Below are 20,610 nucleotides of genomic sequence, written 5' to 3' on the forward strand. Positions count from 1 at the left end.
CAGTCTTATTGGTGGCCACGTCTCAAAGCCGATGTCCAAGAGTTTATAGCAGCATGTCCTAAATGTGCCCAACATAAGAGTCCAAGAAGTTCTCCACCAGGTTTATTACATCCATTATCCATACCCAAACAACCATGGACTCATATCTCAATGGATTTCGTGACCGATCTACCTCCATCAAAAGGGCGAAATACCATTTGGGTGATAGTGGATCGATTTTCGAAAATGGCACATTTCATTCCATTAACTGGGTTACCATCAGCCCCTTTATTAGCCAGATTGTTCATCTCTGAAATCTTCAAGTTGCATGGCCTTCCTCGAGAGATCATCTCTGATCGGGGAACACAGTTTGTGGCCAAGTTTTGGAGGTCGCTTTGTTCGTCTTTAAATGTCAAGTTGAACTTTTCTTCTGCATATCATCCTCAGACAGATGGACAAACTGAGAGAGTAAACCAAGACCTTGAAACATTTCTCCGGCTATATATATCGTCCTCACAGGATGACTGGGTTGACTACCTTCCATTGGCAGAATTTGCTCATAATAATCTCTTCCATTCGTCTTCAGAATCTACGCCCTTTTATATTAACTTCGGCTTTCATCCTCGTGTGCCAGAGTTCCATCCATTGCCAGCCCTAGAGGTTCCAGCAGCAGATCAAGAGCTTCAACGTCTATCTAGAATCTGGAGTTGTGTGCGTAAGTCGTTGATCAAAACTTCCGCTCGTTATAAATCTTTTGCAGATAGAAAACGTAAAGCTGTACCGAATTACAAGGTGGGAGACCAAGTTTGGATTTCTACGCGCAATCTCAGGTTCAAAGTTCCTTCTAAGAAATTTGCTCCCAAGTTTATTGGTCCATTTCCCATTGTAAAAGTACTCAACCCTGTGTCATACAAAGTCAAGTTGCCACCATCTTTGAGAATTCCTAACGCCTTTCATACATCTTTACTGAAGCCTTTGATTCTCAATAAGTTCCGTACTACCCAGTCCAAATCTCCTAAAGTTCACTCTTTGCAGAATGAGGAATTTGAAGTTAAAGAGATTGTGGACTCACGTTCCCGATATGGACGTTTACAGTTTCTGGTCGACTGGAAGGGTTACGGTCCGGAGGAAAGATCCTGGGTTTTCTCTGAAGATGTTCATGCTCCAAGACTGGTACAGAAATACTTCTCCAAAAATCCTGATAAGGTTCAAAGGTGTTCGGAGACCACCCTTAGAAGAGGGGGTACTGTCACGAACCGGTCTCTCACCTCTGCGGGTTCTGGGGTTCGTCCGTTGCCGGTGCGGTTGCTCGCGGTGCTGTGCGCCCGTGTGGGGACGCGGCGTGATCAGTGGCACAGGTAATGCAGAGTCTGGGAACTGGGAGTGCGGGGACCAAATGGCCTAAGGCACTGCGGTGTGTCTGCTGTATTGGAGGTGGCCATGTTGGAGACCAAATAGGTAATACAGAGCACTTGTGAAAACACCTGTGGGCAGGTGTAAGCCAATCCCGTGCGTGTGCTGCCTTTAAGTAGGCTGGGATCATGTTACTCTGGGCCAGTGCTTTGTTGTATCAACGCTGTGCTCTAGCTCTGAGCTCTCTCCGTGCATTCCTGTGTGATTCCCGTGGTCCAGATATCGCCTCCGTTCCCAGAGGTCCGTCTGCAGCCTTCACTGCTGAAAGATCCACCGGCTCTCTGCTGTGCTGTCAGTTAAATTGCTCACCTACTGGAAACAGTTGAATTCCCAGAGTCTTGCATGAGGTTACCTTGTCGGCCTACCATTCAAAGTTTGGAGGATTCCATTTCCCTCAGCTGTTCGTTTGTTCAACTCTGCATTTAACCCATTCATCACCTTGTCATCTACTACAGTTTCACAGTGATCTCCGGAACCCGCAAGTAACCCAATTCAGTACTTTATATTTTCTATGTTGTCATAACAAGGATAATTCTTCACAGTCTCTCAGTTAACTCTCAAAACTCCATTGCAAATCCTTACAGTTATTTCTTCATGTCTGCATTAACCAGTTAAACACATTCTGCAGTTCAGCATCAAAGCTTGTTTATATTTGGACAATTCAACATTTATTCATCAGCTTGTTTTTGCATATGTTTCCATGAACATTTCTTTTATTTATTTTTGAGTTTTCTCTAGCATATTATTTCTGCCATTCCTGCAATACTTCAGTATAAAATGATGATTAACAACTAGTCATTTAACTCCTTACTGAATTGTTATCTTAATAAATATATGAAACAGAACTTCCTTCGTCCTCCCTGCTTTCTTCATACCCCAGCACCTACACCTGTGGTTGGTTCCGGGTTAACGGATTCACAAAAACATCCGGACCTGACATCACCTTGTGTGATGACAGTGATGCAGGTAGTGGGTGTAAGGTTCTGGGTGCTTCTAAACATTGTCCCAGCATAAATGGACCGGAAGCAAATCCCTGGTGAGTCAGTCCAACGCGGATTGTAAGCTTTCAATTTTTTTTATAAAACTTACAAAGCAACTTGTAATTGTAAAAGTAAGGCATATAGAACCATGTGACTAGCTTGTCTTTCTACTAAGCTATAATACAGTTGATCTGAAGAAAAGAAAAACTGCTACAAGATACTGCTGAATGATACTCACTACTGGTAGGTTTTAATATGTAAGAGTGAAGGATATAAGCCTGAGGTGTCACATTGAAAAAATAAAGAAGACTCTAACCAGTAATGGAAGATGGCGCAAAGTACCTCATCTACATGTGCCCGTTTACCCAAATGATCATAAATGATCATACTAAAGTGAATAAAGAGAACTTAATTGAATGCTTTGCTTCAACCTTTCACCCACACTCCCTCCCTCTATCCATAATTTCCTCCATCCCTCCCTCCCTCCCTCCCTCCCATGTGCCCTTCATCCCTCTCAACCTCCCACATCCCTTACCTTCCACACTCACTACCTCCTACCATCATTGTTTTTTTTAACCAGGCAATGACATGTATACCAAAGCTGGCTGATATCACAATGGCTGTTTATTTAACCCTCTCACGTAGTTGATCATCAAGCAGTGACTTTTATAACAAAGCTGACTGACAACACAAAGGCTGTTTATGATGTAAGTCCGTCCACCAATGTTTTTCTATATTTTCATCATCTATTTGTCTATAGCTATCTATGGCAGGGGTATCCAATTTTTTTGGGAGTGTCACATTTAGAAATGTACTTTGGATGGAGGTACACAACATTTTTTCTCACAGTTTGCTGAAAAAAAATGTATTCCCTACAGAGTGTAAGTTTGCAATCAGGGTCTTCCTACCTGTATAACTGTCTGTAATTACCCAGTTTTGTTTTTTCACTGTTGTTTTCAAATGTAAAACTCAACGGAATTTGCTGTGCTATATAAGGAACTGTTAATAAATATTCTAATAAATACTAAAACTAATACAGCTAACTTTAAATAAACTGATTTTCAATGATTTTACTCACTGTGATGATATGCTGTATTATAGTGTAGTTGTTACTTTGACTGCATGATGTGTGTGATGATGTACATTGTTCATTTAAAGTTCTCTAAGGTGTTGATCCCAGAGAACTCATCATTACCAATAAAGGTAACTGCCTGGGTCCCATAGAATATTAAATAGGTTCTAAAATAACTGAAATATACTGAACATACATAACAAACTTTGGGGGTGATTCAATAAGGATTTCTGATGCGATTTTTACTGCATTTACCCCAATGGTCAGGTCCTGCGCAGGCCCCGTTCTGCGCATGTGCCCAGGCCTGATGAAGGGGCAGGGGCCATTGCAAGGAGGGACGGGGGTGGGGATGGCTGGCGTACGGGAAAAAGGGGGCATGCCACACCGTTTTCCAAGTCGTAGTTTCCTTGTCTTCTAAACCGCCCTGTGACAGCAAGGCTGAGAAAGCTTAGGCTTACTCAGTCTGCCATCGCAGATGAACATCGTGACAAATGGTCATCTCAGATGTGATCACATCGCAAAAGCAGGAAGGAAGTGGTACGTACTCACCTCCTCCTTCATTTGCATTGCTAAGGATAGCAATTGCAAGGCTGCTGCTAACAGTTTTGCAATTGCGACCCTTAGTGAGCTAATCCCTTTAATAGAATAGCGTTTACCTGTATAGGGAAGAAGTAACACATAGGGCATTTGGGCTAAACCCCAATTTGTTTCCTATTAGAATCCAGCAGAGAAAACAAAATGATTACCTGTCCTACATACTGGAATGTTGCAGTATTCCCATTGAACATTAGGATCTGTTGTGTAACACCAAGGACGTTCAAATTCTCCTCCTGGGTTTCTACAATAATTTTCTTCACTGGATTGCTCTTTGAAAAGATTTAAGATATTCTCGTGTAGATGAGGCACCTTGAAAGATACAAAAACCCGTCTTTAAACTGAATTAACACAAAAAAATCAAAAGTACAGTTAAGAATTTTGAGAGGTTTAAGTAAATTGAAGAACACTTTTTAATAAAAGTAACTTTAGGAGACAACATAGGTTTGTTTATTAAGAAAACTAAAAACAAAAGAAATACAGACAGCGCTTGCAGATTTCTTATTACAATAAATTTATTAATTGACTTTTATCTCGGTGATAATTCTCCACTAGTACTATTATAGTACCAAGGATATAAATTAATAAAACAATCTTTCCCTTGCCTTAACAACAAATTTGCATATAAAAAACTAAAACCACATTGACATCAATTAATAATACAAAAAATGTTTTCTTAATGCTCTGCTCCACAGATTGGTTTAGCTAGCCCTCTTATAGTGCAAAAAAGATACAATAGTTTCAATAAGTCCCAGTGTTTCACTTAATTGCTACAAAGCTGCAACAGCTGAGTCCATTATCTGGTTACTTATTTTCACTTGGTTCACTGCTGTTTCCTTTCTTTGGTGATTTTAATCTTGAGATAGATGTTATAGCACTAAATAATGTATGATATATTTAGAATAGGGCTTGGTGTCAATGTGGTTTTGGTTTTTTATATGCAAATTTGTTGTTAAGGCAAGGGAAAGATTTTTTATTAATTTATATCCTTGGTACTATAATAGTACTAGTGGAGAATTATCACCGAGATAAAAGTCAATTAATAAATTTATTGTAATAAGAAATCTGCAAGCGCTGTCTGTATTTCTTTTGTTTTTAGTTTTCTTGTCCATTTGAAGGGGGTTGGGAAGTCCCTCTGTGTATAGTGAGCTGCATGCGGATTTGGGACATATACATGTTGTTAATTGAATAAAACTAATTATACTGGCGCCAGGGGGGCTACTTTAGTGTAGGTGTTTTTCTATTGTTGTTTATTAAGAATAAGAAAAGCTCAGACATAAAGTTAAGCTTTCTTTGTGCCTTTCTGAAAACAAGTATCATAGAAGAATTTTCACCTACACGTAGCTAAGGCAACTCAACCCAAAAATACAGCTCCTCGTGCCTCCATAATCTCCATAGATCCTAGTACGGCTGCACTGTTCAAGAGAACATGCACATACATATCCATGTCACAGGACAGAATTTCTCTTACGTCCTAGAGGATGCTGGGGTCCAGTTTAGTACCATGGGGTATAGACGGTTCCGCAGGAGCCTTCAGCACTTTAAGACTTTTCAACAGTATGAACTGGCTCCTCCCTCTATGCCCCTCCACCAAACCTCAGTTTAGAAAATGTGCCCAGGAGACTGGATGCACACTAGTGGAGCTCTAAAGAGCTTTGCTGGAAAAATACTAAACAGGCAAGCTGCTGGCAACAGCTTCCCTGCTTCGTGGGACTTAGGGGCGAACACAGCCTAAGCCTAGCCAGCGTTCACTCCCACAGCACTGCCGCCACCCCCTAACAGTCAGAAGGCTGGTGAGTATATTACCGGAGTCCTGCAGAGAGGGGATCCTCCGGTCATCATTGGCGGCATACAGGTACATGCTCAACGGCGGGATGCTGCGCACCATGTCTCTCAGCACAAGGGTGCAGAGCGCGGGGGGGGGGGGCGAGCTCTGAGGGCATGTTTTAAAACCTTACTGTCACTGGCAAAAAGGGTACATACATGTACAGCCGCTGATGTGCCATCCCCAGCCAGTATAAATATTACATTGCTGAGGCTGAAGGGCGGGGCTTCTCCTCAGATTTGCCAGAACAGTCACTGGGTGTCATTTTCTCCTGCAAAAACTCCAGTGTGAAGCTCCTGAACGCTGTTTCTCCTCATGACAACGCTGATACAAGTACAGGGTGTTATAGAAGGGGCAGAGAGTGTTCATTATAATTAGGTCTGTGGGCCTATTATTGGTATATGCGTTGTAAGTGGGTAATATTTCCACAATTCACAATAAGGCGCAGTGTGTGGACTGGCAAATCCCTCTGTGTCTCTCTGGCAGACTTTAGTGTGGGTCTGTCCCCAATAGCTCCCCTGTGTGATAGTGTGTGTGTGTGTGTGTGTGTGTGTGTGTGTGTGTGTGTGTGTGTGTGTGTGTGTGTGTGTACAAGTGTGCAACATGTCAGACATTGGGGAGGGTTCTTCCCAGGAAGAACACATTTTATATGCACAAGAGGGTAATGTGGTGGCCCTTCCCTCTCAGAAGGAGCCGGAGTGGGGGAGAATGTTGGAAAATAATATGTCAATGCTTGCAAAGAAATTCTCTGAGTCTGAACAACAGACTAAATATTGGAGGCAGTCTGTGGAGGATGCACTGTTTACTGACCTCTCCATATCATCCACTCGGGTCCCGTCCAGTTCCCAGAAAAGGTCTCTGGCCCAGATAATGCAAGGGGACACAGACACAGATTCCAACTCTGACGTCGACACTGGGGATTTGAGAGGGGTAGACCCCAAATTAGCTAAAAGCATACAATGTATGATAGTTGCTATAAAGGAAGTGTTGGAGTTTCCTGAAACAATACTGGTCCCAGAGGAAAAGGATTATTTTAAACTAAATAAAAAGCAGGTTGTGACTTTTCCTCCTTCAAAGGATTTGAATGCGTTCTTTGAAGAATCCTGGGCTAACCCTGAGAAGAAATGTACCCTTCCCAGAAGGATACGTGTAGCGTACCCTTTCCCTGAGGAAGACAGGCACAAATGGGAGACACCCCAATGATAGACACCTCAGTTTCTCGGCTGTCTAAGAAAATAGTTTTGCCTGCCCCTGGTTCAGCCTCATTAAAAGATCCAGCTGACCGTAAATTAGAAACAACCCTAAAATCCATATATACGGCTAAAGGAATGGTGCTCATGCCCACAATTGCTTGTTCGTGGGTAGGTAACGCTGGGGAAAAATGGTCTGACAACTTGCTTGTTAACATAGACACAGTTGACAGGGATGAAATAGTCCTAACTCTCGGCGATATCAAAGATGCTGCAGGTTACTTAGTTGAAGCGATGAAGGATATTGGGTTGCTGAGTTCAAGATCCTCCGCTATGGCGATTTCAGCCCACGGGGCGCTGTGGATCTGCCAATGGAATGCTGATGTGGAATCAAAAAAGAATATTGAGGCGCTTCCTTACAATGGAGAAGTCCTCTTTGGAGACAAGCTGGATGCCATAATTTCAACAACTACATCAGGCAAGTCAGCATTAATGCCTTCCGCAGGTGCTCCACTTAGGAAAGGATTTCCACCTAGGAAAGGAAGTCCAAAAAGGCAAAGGGTACCCCCTACTTCGCAGGAAGAGGTTGAGGAAGAGGTAAAAAATCTACAACACCATCAGGCTTGCAGGAGCAGAAGTCAACAGCTACTTCTGCTATAACCTCAGCATGATGCTGGGGCTCCCCTGCTGGAGTACGATCAGGTGGGGGCACGTCTACTGTCTTTCAGCCAGGTCTGGATTCACTCAGATCTGGATCCTTGGGTATTGCAGATAGTATCCCAAGGGTACAAATTGGAATTTCAGGACCTTCCCCATGCCGATTTTTCAAATCAGCCTTACCAGCTTCTGTTCAGGACAGAGCAAAAGTGCTGAACGCAACACAGAAATTATGTCAAGACTATATTCAAGCCTGTTTGTAGTGCCGAATCCGGATGGCTCAGTTAGACCGATTTTAAACTAAAGACTCTGAACCTTTACTTGAAAAGGTTCAAATTCAAGATGGTATCCCTGAGAGCGGTGATCTCCAGCTTGGAGGAAAAGGAATTTCTGGTATCGATGGACATCAAAGATGTTTATTCACATGTTCCCATCTACCCGCCGCATCAGGCATACCTGAGGTTTGCGGTGCAGGACTGCCACTACCAGTTCCAAACATTGCCTTTCGGGCTCTCCACGGCTCCGAGAATATTCACCAAGGTGATGGCAGAGATGATGGTTCTTCTTCGCAAGAAAGGAGTCAAAGTCATCCCATACTTGGACGATCTCCTCATAAAAGCGAGATCCAGGGAGAAACTAGTGCAGAACATTGCACTTTCCCTGACAGTGCTTCAACAGCACGGTTAGATCATAAACCTTCCAAAATAACAATTGGAACCCACAATGAGGTTATAATTTCTGGGAATGATATTGGACACGGAAGCACATAAAGTATTCCTACTGGTGGAAAAGGCTCTGGAGATCCAGAGGATGGTCAATCAAGTTTTAAAACCAGCACTCGTATAGATTCATCAGTGCAATCGCCTGCTGGGGAAGATGGTAGCGGCCTACGAGGCTCTACAATTTGGCCGATTCCACGCCAGGGTGTTCCAATGGGACCTACTGGACAAGTGGTCCGGATCGCACCTACACATGCACCGAAGGATAATCCTGTCAACAAAATCCAGTATTTCACTCTTGTGGTGGCTTCAAAGTTATCACCTCCTGGAGGGATGCAGGTTCGGGATTCAGACTTGGATCCTGGTGACCACAGATTCAAGCCTCCGAGGTTCGGATGCAGTCATACAAGGGGAAATCGTCCAAGGACAATGGTCAAGTCAAGAAGTACTCCTTCACATAAACATTCTAGAATTGAGAGCAGTGTACAACAGCCTTCATCAAGCGGCACACCTTCTTCAAGGTCGTCCCATACAGATCCAGTCAGACAATGTAACGGCAGTAGCTTACATAAACCGCCAGGGTGGAACAAAAAGCAGAGCGGCAAAGGCAGGATGACAAAGATACTCCTCTGGGCAGAAAGACATGCAAAAGCTCTGTCGGCAATTTTCATTCCGGGAGTGGACAACTGGGAAGCAGACTTCCTCAGCAGACACGATCTCCATCCAGAATAATGGGGCCTCCACCCAGAAGTCTTTGCAGAGGTAGCAGATCGTTGGGCCATTCCTCAAGTAGATATGATGGCATCACATCTCAACAAGAAGATTCAGAAATATTGTTCCAGGTCGAGAGACCCACAAGCAATAGCAGTGGATGCACTGGTGACCCAGTGGGTGTTTCAGTCGGTGTATCTGTTCCCTCCACTTCCACTAATACCAAAAGTTCTCAAAATCATCAGAAGAACAAGGGTTCAAGCAATCCTCATTGCTCCAGCCTGGACAAGGAGGGCATGGTATCCAGATCTTCAGGAGTTATTACTGGAAGATTCTCAGCCTCTTCACGAGGAATGCTTCAGCAGGGGCCATTTGTTTATCAAGACTTACCGCAGCTGCGTTTGACGGCATGGCTGTTGAGCACCAGATCCTAGCCCATAAGGGTATTCCCAATAAAGTAATTCCCTCACTTATTCTGGCCAGGAAATGGGTAACGTCCAAACATTACCATCGTATTTGGAGAAAATATGTATCTTGGTATGAATCCAAGAAGTCTCCTGCGGTGGTGTTTAAATTAGGACGTCTTCTCCTATTTCTACAGGCGAGTGTGGATGCTGGCTTGAGATTAGGGTCTATCAAGCTCCAAATTTCGGCCTTGTCCATTTTCTTTCAGAAACAGTTGGCCTCCCTTCCTGAGGTCCAGATGTTCGTGAAGGGGGTTCTGCGCATCCTCTCTTTGTGCCCCCTGCGGCGCCATGGGATCTTAATGCGGTGTTGCGGTTTCTTAAATAGTACTGGTTTGAGCCTCTACAAGAGGTAGAGTTGAAGTTTCTCACTTGGAAAGTGGTCATGCTGTTGGCCTTGGCAGACGAGTGTCTGAATTAGGGGCTCTGTCCTTATTTGATTTTTCATGAAGATAGAGCTGAACTGTGGACGCGTCAGCATTTTCTTCCAAAGGTTGTGTCTTATTTCCATATCAACCAACCTGTGGTGGTGCCAGTAGCTTCTGACACCTTAGCCGTTTCAAAGTCCTTGAATCTCGTCAGAGCGTTGAGGACTTATGTTGCAAGAACGCCTCGGATAAGGAAAACAGAATCTTTGTTTGTCCTCTATGACCCCAACAAGATTGGGGGTCCTGCTTCTAAGCAGACTATTGCGCGCTGGATCAGAGGTACCATTCAGCATGCTTATTCCACGGCAGGATTGCCATTACCGAGTTTGGTAAAGGCCCACTCTACAAGGAAAGTGGGTTCTTCCTGGGCGGCTGCCCGGGGTGTTTCGGCGTTGCAGATTTGCCAAGCAGCTACTTGGTCAGGGGCAAACACGTTTGCTAAGTTTTACAAGTTTGACACCTTGGCTGCTGACGACCTTCAGTTTGGTCAGTCAGTTCTACAGGAACATTAGCACTTTCCCGCCCGTACTGGAAGCTTTGGTACATCCCCATGGTACTAAAATGGACCCCAGCATCCTCTAGGACATAAGAGAAAATAGGATTTTAATTACCTATCGGTAAATCCTTTTCTCGTAGTCCGTAGAGGATGCGGGGCGCCCACCCAGTGCTCATTTTTCCTGCAGAATTACGTTTTATCTTTTTACACAGGTTCTCATGTGTTAAGATGTTCACAGCTGTTGCTGTTGCGTTATGCATGCACGTTAGCATGGGTTATGTTGAAAGCCATGTTAGGCGGCATGTTTTGTATGGTGTGAGCTGGTGTGAATCTCGCCACTAGTTTAATGTAAATTCTTCTCTCAAAGTTGTCCGTCTCCTCGGGCACAGTTCCTATACTGGGGTCTGGAGGAGGGCCATAGTGGGAGGAGCCAGTTCACTCTGTTGAAAAGTCTTAAAGTGCCGAAGGCTCCTGCGGAACCGTCTATACCCCATGGTACTAAAATGGACCCAAGCATCCTCTACGGACTACGAGAAAAGGATTTACCGGTAGGTAATTAAAATCCTGATTTTACATCCCCAGGGGTGACCAATTAGAAACTACCACCTACCAGACAGACACAGATGAGAAGATGCATTTGCTATAAAATACAAATATAATAAACTAATTTTAATTAAAACATTTTCTTATTTAACATCACTTGTGAGACAACGGCCAAAATGTCAATTAAGAAATGCAAACAGATGGTTGCAAATTGATACAATGTATCATCAATGGTAATGATTTTATTACTATCAACTGCAGCGATCAGTATTCAATTAGAGGCAGCTAGATAGTGCTGGTGATAGTAAAGAGAAAGTATAATTTCAGTTTATTGAGTAATTCCTGGTGATACTAGTATAATGAACATTAACTATAAAAAGTATTTACTCACTGTGGCATATTTCACATTTTATTTTTACGCCACATTATGAAATTAAAGTGGATTTATTCAGGAATCACCACCACTGGCCAACACAAAATGCTCAAGTAAAAGTAACACTAAACTTTTTTTTTAATAATTACAAATGAAAAACAAAACAAAAAACATTTTGTTACATCTAGAAGACAACCCTTTTGCTAAGATACCATTAAATAAACTTTGGAGCAGAGCCTTAGCTAGATATTTTACTGCCCTGGGCAAGAAAGAGTATTATGGACAAGCAGTTTGGTGCACAATTTGTATTTTCAGTAGGGTTTCCATGGCTTCCCTGTGTTGTAAGCCTGTGTTCCGGCCTTCATACATGACCAGATGGTACTGTATGCTCCGTTCCATCTCCGCTGCTTGTATACATAACTGTGAGTACTGTACTGAAACTGTGCACTACAATAAATACAAGCTAAAATAAATACAAGTTGTTAAGTCTAACCAGCCGGTGTGTTTACCAATCTACTTTCCACTGGTGTGTACTATTTAATAAACGTGGACAGTGCAAAACAGCACACACATAACAACAATCAGTACCTACCACCCCCCTCCCCTTCTCTGAACCCCTGTGGAGAAGGATGAGAGATAGAGGGGCCGTAGAATGAGATCTGGGTGCAGTCGTGATGAAGGGTAACCAGTAAAATTAGCGATCAGAGGGTTATTCTGATGGTTGATGTTCACGCAAATGATCCGATGCTGCTTCTTCAGATCATAGGAGCAGGGCAGTAGAGAGCCTGGCTGGGCCCAGTTACTTTTCAGGAGGTGTGGCCCTGCACCCTTAGAAAAAATGCAGGAAAAAAAACTGTACTTTAAGCACCTCCCTGGCCACACTGCTGACCAGTATAAGGCAGCATGTCCTGGGCTGAGGTGAAGAGCTGCAGCTGCTGCTGCCAGTTAAGGGGAGACAATAACTTGGGGCCCTTCATCAGGCCTGAGGCAGGGCAAAAAGTACCACACACACCCCCTCCCCCCTGCCTTGGCACTACTGTATAGGAGCCAGCAGGAGGTGTCTAGTATTTACACAAGATGCCTTCAGCGGCATTAGCATAATTAAGCAATAGTGGCTATTGCTAAACAGTATTCTACCTCAAAAAGGTTTTTGTTTTTTGTTTTTTATATTACTGACAAATGACAATACAGAGAATTATTGATCCATAGTAATGAATCTTCATCACATCCATTTTAATTCTACAATACAAGAAAGTTAGACCATGGCTAACTAGAGAAATAATATAAAACAGTGGGGTCTATGTACTAAGCCTTGGAGAGAGATTAAGTAGATGCAGAAGCGTCACTAATGGTGCTGACACCCGATGCGGGGGGATACACAGTGAGCGCGGCAAAGCCGCATGCCTGGGAAAGGGGGTGTGGCCTCCCTGGTAAGGGTCATGGCCCGAAACCCCGTTTCATAACTCTGGGGCAGAGTCGGATTGGCCACAGGGCTTACAGGGAAGATCCCCGGTGGACTGACGCACCCGCGGCAGAGCCGGATTAAGGGGGGGGGGGGGGGGCAGGGGATAAGTACCCCGGGCCCCACTATCTAAAAGGGCCCCCGCCACCCGCAGCAGATCGGATCGCTTTTTTACCGATCCGATCGGCAATGCTGAACTTTTGTCTCTGCCCCGGCAAATGCCGGCGCCACATAGCAATATAGAGGCAGGGCAGCTGGAGGGTGTTCTGCGGGGCCGCACCACATTACATGATAGCAGTCAGTCAGCCAGCGGGGATAAGGTACAAGGCTGACTGGCTTACGAGCTGCTGCTGGGCGGAGCTACACAGTACAGCGCTCAGAGACCAGGCTGACTGAAGAGGTGGGCGGCAGTAGGAGGAGCGCAGAGAGGGGCAGAATGAAGGAAGGCTCTGGAGTATGCTGGGTACAGGACGTACCACTGACAGAGGACCCACTGGTGCTGGTGATCGTGGCTGTCGCCTGCTATTCACTCACAGGCAGTCACAGATGGCTGCATGTGCACATCGGAGCTGAGATCATTAGCACCAGATGGTCCCTCTGTCTTTTGCAGAGGTTGTGTGCCCCATTTCTCTCATGCTGAAAGGACTGGGACCTTCAGCCCGGAGTCCGTATTAGTTCAGCTCCCTCGCTCTCCTCCAGTCCTGACTCCTCCACGAGTTTCCCCGCCCCCTGGTCTCCTGTAGCTCCTCCCTTTTCTCCCTGCTGCCCTGCCTGTGCTGCTAGACACAGGCATACACAGCTGAAAAAACGTTCCTCAGCTAAGCCACTGCTCCAAGCCTCCCTATGCATGTCTCTGACCCCCTCTCACTCCATACGTGTCTCTGCCCCCCCCCCGCCTCACACCATGTGTGTCTCTGCCCCCAACACCATGTGTGTCTCATAGCCCCTCCTACTCCATGTGTCTCTCTGCTACCCCCCCACACCATGTATGTCTCACCCCCCCCTACTAACTCCATGTGTGTCTCTGCCCAACCCACCCAATGTGTGTCTCTGCCATCTGTAGCTCTGCTACCGCCTCGTGTGCATCTGCCATCCCCACCTCCCTATGGCTGGTGGCTGACCAAGTAACGAAGACTAACAGAATAAGAACCATGTGCCATGCAACATAAAATATCTTAAGGATGGCAGGTAAGCACAATTTCCACTAATAATGTTATATTTCTATTTTATATTTGTGTATGTGTGCGTATACAGTGTATATGTATGTATATATATATATATATATATGTGTGTATATATATATATATATACATATATATATATATATATAAGTATAGAAATAGAGGAAAAATGGCGCCTCAGGGGTTTACAAATACCCTTATACAAAGACTATTGCTTAACAGGATTTGCAATCAATATTTATACAGGTTTTTAAAACACATAACGGACTGTTCTTTTCATAAAATTTATTAAAACAATTATACAAAAACATGAAGCATATCCATAATTATTACATGTACATTATGATGTAGTTTCTCCTACAGAAATCCATCAATGGGATATGGAGAAAAGAAGGCAACCTTTCTGTTGTATCCTTATTCTTCCTCATTAAATTGCATGATCACTGGCTCACTGCTGATCACTATTTGGAAGGTATCATATCCATAGGATACCATAAGGACTCTATAGATTTCTGCATTTTTCACCTGTATTGTGACTTCTGAGGTCCTCCATGTGTGCATGAAGTTGCTGATTCCTCTTTTTTCATACAAATGCTTCCCTTTTGAGCTCTTCGTAATCTGAGTTACCAGATCCACGAGGCTGAATTTATGCCCTTATTTCACGCCTCATTGATGTCTGGAAGCCCACGTATGAACCTATTCGGCCAATGATCTAGGCCTATCACTCTCTTGGATAGACATTATTATCTAAGACGCACCCCTGATGAAGTCTAGTTCCTAGACGAAACGCATTGGGTTACTGTATTTCTTGTTGATGTTATCTCCGAATATTTAATGAGGAAGAATAAGGATACAACAGAAAGGTTGCCTTCTTTCCTCCATATTCCATTGATGGATTTCTGTAGGAGAAACTACATCATAATGTACATGTAATAATGATGGATATACTTCATGTTTTTGTATAATTGTTTTAATAAATTTTTATGAAAAGAACAGTCCGTTATGTGTTTTAAAAACCTGTATAAATATTGATTGCAAATCCTGTTAAGCAATAGTCTTTGTATAAGGGTATTTGTAAACCCCCGAGGCGCCATTTTTCCTCTATTTCTATACTCTATTTTCTTTGCTCAGTTCCCCCTAACAAGGAACTCAGAGGAACCAGGCAGCCCATCCTAGAGATAGCTATACCTAATCGCCTATTTTGAAACCAATTAGCGCAGGAGGAGAGTGTTTGTGGAGTATATATATATATATATATATATATATAATAAAAGGAAATTTCCGGCACTCCAATGGTAACAATAAACTGTACTGCGGTGCCCTCCTAGTCAGCTTAGCATAAGCCAACAATATACAAATGGTTGAGTGCCGCCACACATCCGTTTGTATATATATATATACATATATACACTGTATACTCCCACAGCGCACATATAAGGTGTTACGTGCAGATATTCACTGCAGTGATGGGAATAAATAGGACAGAGAGGGGGGTAAGTATAATAAGATGGGAGGGGACAGAAGGAGCGGAGCAACTGAGGTGACCTGCAGGTGCCGGCTCCATGTATTAACTAGTGTAAGTGTGTGTGTGTGTGTGTGTGTGTATGTCATATGTGCAAGTCTGAGAGGCATGCATAGGGAATATGGGATGTCTGTGCGCATGTAGGAAGATCTGGGGGTATGTGGAGAGGAGCATCTGGCGCATACCGGTACTATGGGGGTGCATCATTGCATTTCACTTGCTCTGGGTGCCAGGTTCCAATGGACCACCTCTGCATCCACCTGATCGTGGCAGGGGGTGAGGTGGGGGTGGGGTGGGAAAGGCGGTGCTTTCTATTTCATTTATTCTAGGATCCATCATTTATGATGGCTACCCGGGGAGAAAGGATGCCATTGCTATTCGACCTGGATGACCTCCAGGGTACCACATCCCCTTCATCCATCATGATGCTGAACAGGGGAAAAATGAGAGAGAGAGAGCTTAAAAAGCAGTGATCGCATTTAATAGTAATAGCATGGTGGCAAGGGACTCATCACTAGCCACTGAGCAGCTCCGCAATAAGAAAATTTGATTTTATGTATACGTCTGGTGTATGGTCATCTTCAGCCTTGCCTATCACTGATGTATTCTGGTATAGTGATGTACTAATCCTGCCTACTGTGGTGTTGGTTCCGCCTACAGTTGACACCACTTCCATAATATTTTTCAGTGCAATTTTTAGTTCCCAGTCCACGTACGTGTGTGTGTGTGTGTGTATATATATATATATATATATATTTATATGTGTGTGTGTGTGTGTGTGTGTGTGTGTGTGTGTGTGTGTGTGTGTTCTACCCGGTTTTTTTTTTTCACGGTTGTACATATACATAAGTGTTAATAATTTGGTAAATCTAAAGAGGAACACCCGTAGCAGATACGGTAAAAAGTAACAGGACCATTGTTGTAGTTTATTAAATTCTTCACACTGGAGGTGCAATCCAAATTTTGATCAGATTGTCCGTTTGGGCACTATCGTTCACGCAATGCAAGCCACGCATCGGTAATGACATTGTTATGTCAACACCCTGTTCATCCCCTTAGGGAAGGTTTAATAAAATTATAATTACGTAGTTTTCCTATTTCCCACCTGAGGAATACCTATGTTACATTTCAGCTTCCTAACATATCGGGAAGTAAGAGAATTAGTGATGAGTCAGTGAGTGAGTGAGTGAGTGAGGGCTTACACACACACACACACACACACACACACACACACACACACACACACACACACACATATAAAACAATATGCTCCCCTACACACCCTTGATAGATGGGTAATTGATAGACATAAAAAACATAAACACACAAGGGGCGCGTAAAGTGCAGTATCATTTAAGACACATACGATTTTACTTTAATTTTGCACGTACATAACAGTTAAAATGGGCTTATCACAATGGAGGTTATTTATCCAGGACACTTTGCACAGCCTGCGCTTGACTCCTGGCTTCCAACTTCCAATTCTCCACTGCTAATCGCTGTAACATAGCGGTCACTTTGGCTGTGTCTCTCCCCAAACGCGTTACAGTTTTGTTTGAGGACATGTGGTCTTATTTATAGACATAATGAATAAGATGCAAAATAATTTGCATATATGAAAATTTCTTTCCCACTTAGCCTGTGATTGCAGATGATCTAGTGCAGGGGCGGCCAGACTTTTGGAGTCGGTGATCTACTGTGAAAGCTAAAAAGCTTTTGTGATCTACCTAGGAGGAATGATAGCGCGCGCCGTAGGCGCGCAAGCAAAAAAAAGGGCGTGGTATAACAAAAAGTGGGCGTGGTATAACAAAAAGTGGGCGTGGTATAACAAAAAAAAGGGACGTAGCCTTGCTGCGCAGAGTGTAATGACTGCCTCACACGAAATAACACATTAGCCCCCACAGGTAAAAACCTCAAACACATATGCCCCCACAATGCCAGATACACATGCCCCCACAGTGCCATGTGCCCACAGTGCCAGATATGCCCCCACAGTGCCAGATACAGATATGCCCCCACAGTGCCATGTGCCCACAGTGCCAGATATGCTCCCACAGTGCCAGATACAGATATGCCCCCACAGTGCCAGATTACAGATATGCCCCCAGTGCCAGATATGCCCCCACAGTGCTATGTGCCCGCAGAGCCAGATATGCCCCCAGTGCCACATATTACCCCACAGTGCCAGATATGCCCCCACAGTGCCAGATTACAGATATGCCCCCACAGCGCCAGATTACAGATATGCCCCCACAGTGCCAGATATGCCCCCACAGTGCCATGTGCCCGCAGAGCCAGATATGCCCCCAGTGCCACATATGACCCCACAGTGCCAGATATGCCCCCACAGTGCCAGATATGCCCCCACTGTGCCATGTGCCCAAAGTGCCAGATATGCCCCCACAGTGCCAGATACAGATATGCCCCCACAGCACCAGATTACAGATATGCCCCCACAGTGCCATGTGCCCGCAGAGCCAGATATGCCCCCAGTGCCACATATGACCCCACAGTGCCAGATATGCCCCCACTGAGCTATGTGCCTACAATGCCAGATATGCCCCCATAGTAGTGCTCACTGTTGGTGTGTGGAGAGCGCAGCGTGCGCTTCTCCTGTCTGCCGCTCTGCCTCCTCAGTCTGATCTCCGGCGGTGACGGCAGCGTGTATGGCTCAAATCAGGCGCCGGTCCGCGAGCTCTCATTGGCTAACGAACCGGCACCTGATTTGAGCTATACACTCGGCCGTCACTGCCGCAGACCAGACTGAGGAGGCAGAGCGGCAGGCAGGAGAGGCGCGGCTTCGGGTGGCTGGGCGGCGGATCGCGATCGACTGGTCGCATGTCCGCGATCGACTGTTTGGTCACCCCTGATCTAGTGTATACTCTGTCTGCCTGCTTGGTTGACATATAAGATTGAGTGAATAGTGATTGGGATACGCGGTTGGTGTAATAAGCAAGAAAATATATCTTTCTAAATAATTATAGTTTCCTAAATTCTGAAGGTGTATCATATAATGTGCTCATAATGTGCTCATAATAGTTAATTGTATTTCCTTTTAACCTTTTAACTTCCCCCTGATGCGGGACATCCCCACTATCTGGAAAGTCTTGGGGTGAGGGTGCAGCTGCCATGGCCCATGGCTAGACCTTACACCTCTGGTGCTGCCCATGTGGGGCCACTAGTACACATTTTTCCAGGGCTGCTTTTTGTTCCCAATCCGCCGCTGGGGGATGCCAAACTAGCCCTGGGGACCAGTGTGATTGCAGTGCAGGCTTCTACACAGTGACAGGAGTAGTGTCACAGTGCAGCACCTGGCTCCTGTCACTGAAGAGGAGTAGGCACTTTAGTGTCATTCCTCAGCAGATGATACCCGGGTGCGGGCTGTTCTTGGAATATCTACAAATATATTTTCTTTTAAACTGTGCAGAACTTCACTGTAACTACAGCTGCAGCTGTACACACTTATCATTTCATACAGCGACTTTGTTTATATCTCAAGTTACTCATTTAAAAACCAAATAAATCATTTGAAAATCTTGTTCTGTGGCAACACAGGAAAATGCAGGTGCCTGCATAGAATGCAAAATATCTTTCAAAGGTCTCGGCTGGGTAAGATTTTTTCTTTATTTTATTAGTTCTTTTCTTATATTAATATACTGTAGCACATATGAAATCTGACATTCCTCCTGAGACAGAGAGTAAAAGTATTTCACAAATGTTCACATCACACTTACTGACCTGTTACTGACTCCTTCTTTTGCTTGACTGCATATTCTATTTATTATGATGTAAAATATATTACCTGTTGACTCCATTTCTGACAAGGGATTCCTGATGCTGTAATGTTGACATCTCCTCTGTAATCTCCACCGTTACCCTTGTAACATGTTTCTGGAATACACAGATATTTGAAATACATGATTTTATGCAAAAGTGAATATTTGTATAAAAATGTAAATAGTGTTTTGTCTGTTGGGTATATTTCTGGTCATTGTAGGTAGGGTGCGAGATAAAGGGAATGAGGTTTAATGACTTGACCAGTGGGATTTTCAGCTCTTTATGATCAAATTCTTCTCAAATTTGTGTGTTGCGTTCGCTAACTATAACATTTATTTATTCTATATAAAAAGATGGATTAGTATTTTTGAGGCTGTTACAGGGCCATCTTAACATATAGGCACACTGGGCAGCTGCCCACAATTCTAGGGACCTTTCGAGCAGGGGTGGGTGGTGGCCACACAATCAGAGTGGTGAGGCAACATTCTCTACCTTCCTCCCAGCCTGCAGCCAGACAGTGAATAGCTATCATCATGCTGATTGGTGGATGGCTGGAGTTATCCACCAATGAAAGTGCTGACAGCCATTCACTGTATGGAAGCATGTGGAGAGGCGGCACAGGACCACAGGAGGGACATCTTATAACTTTATTATCAGTTACTGTGAATAGGTGTGTAGGGACCCCAGTGCATTGCTTTGCCCAGGGCCTGCAATGTTGTTGAGATGACCCTGGGCAGAGATAGAGATTTTTTATAGATATATTTATTGTACAGGCCCATTACAGAGTTAGCAGAAGATGCATCGAAACTTGGAAAGAGACAAAAGGGAGAGAAATAAAGTACCAACCAATCAGCTCCTAACTATAATTTTGCAGGCTGTGTTAAAAAAAAATTACAGTAGCTGATTGGTACTTTATCTCTCTCCACTTTATTTCTTTTCAAGGTTTGATACATCGCAGGGCTTTCGGTCCACTGTGCATGTTTAAAATGCCACCTATCCCTTCCACCTATCTGCAGCCCCATTGAAATAGGACAATGCAAACATAACCATCTAGGCTGCCTGAGTAGCCCAAAGAGGACACAAGAAGCAACAGGAACCGACTTTCCCCTGGGCAATTCTACATATGGGAGCAAAAAGCCAGGTATGCTGATAAAAATGTGTGGGTTATCAGGCCACAATAATTCTTTGTGTCTTGATAATGTATACAGCATTTGTTCATAAATG

At 44.1% G+C, this 20,610-nt stretch overlaps 1 protein-coding gene across 2 annotated transcripts in view; it reads right to left on the minus strand.

Annotated features, from left to right (window-relative positions):
- The window catches only part of MUSK (muscle associated receptor tyrosine kinase), a 408,957-nt gene that overhangs the window by 39,021 nt on the left and 349,326 nt on the right, over positions 1-20,610 (minus strand). For both annotated transcript variants that reach the window (XM_063914218.1, XM_063914217.1), the window contains 2 exons: positions 19,412-19,500; positions 4,191-4,350 (listed from right to left, as the gene is read on the minus strand). In XM_063914218.1, the coding sequence (XP_063770288.1) occupies positions 4,191-4,350; positions 19,412-19,500 (249 nt within the window). The remainder of the gene's footprint in view (positions 1-4,190; positions 4,351-19,411; positions 19,501-20,610) is intronic.

This window comes from Pseudophryne corroboree, chromosome 1 (genome assembly GCF_028390025.1).
Source record: "Pseudophryne corroboree isolate aPseCor3 chromosome 1, aPseCor3.hap2, whole genome shotgun sequence".
NCBI classification, from domain to species: domain Eukaryota; kingdom Metazoa; phylum Chordata; class Amphibia; order Anura; family Myobatrachidae; genus Pseudophryne; species Pseudophryne corroboree.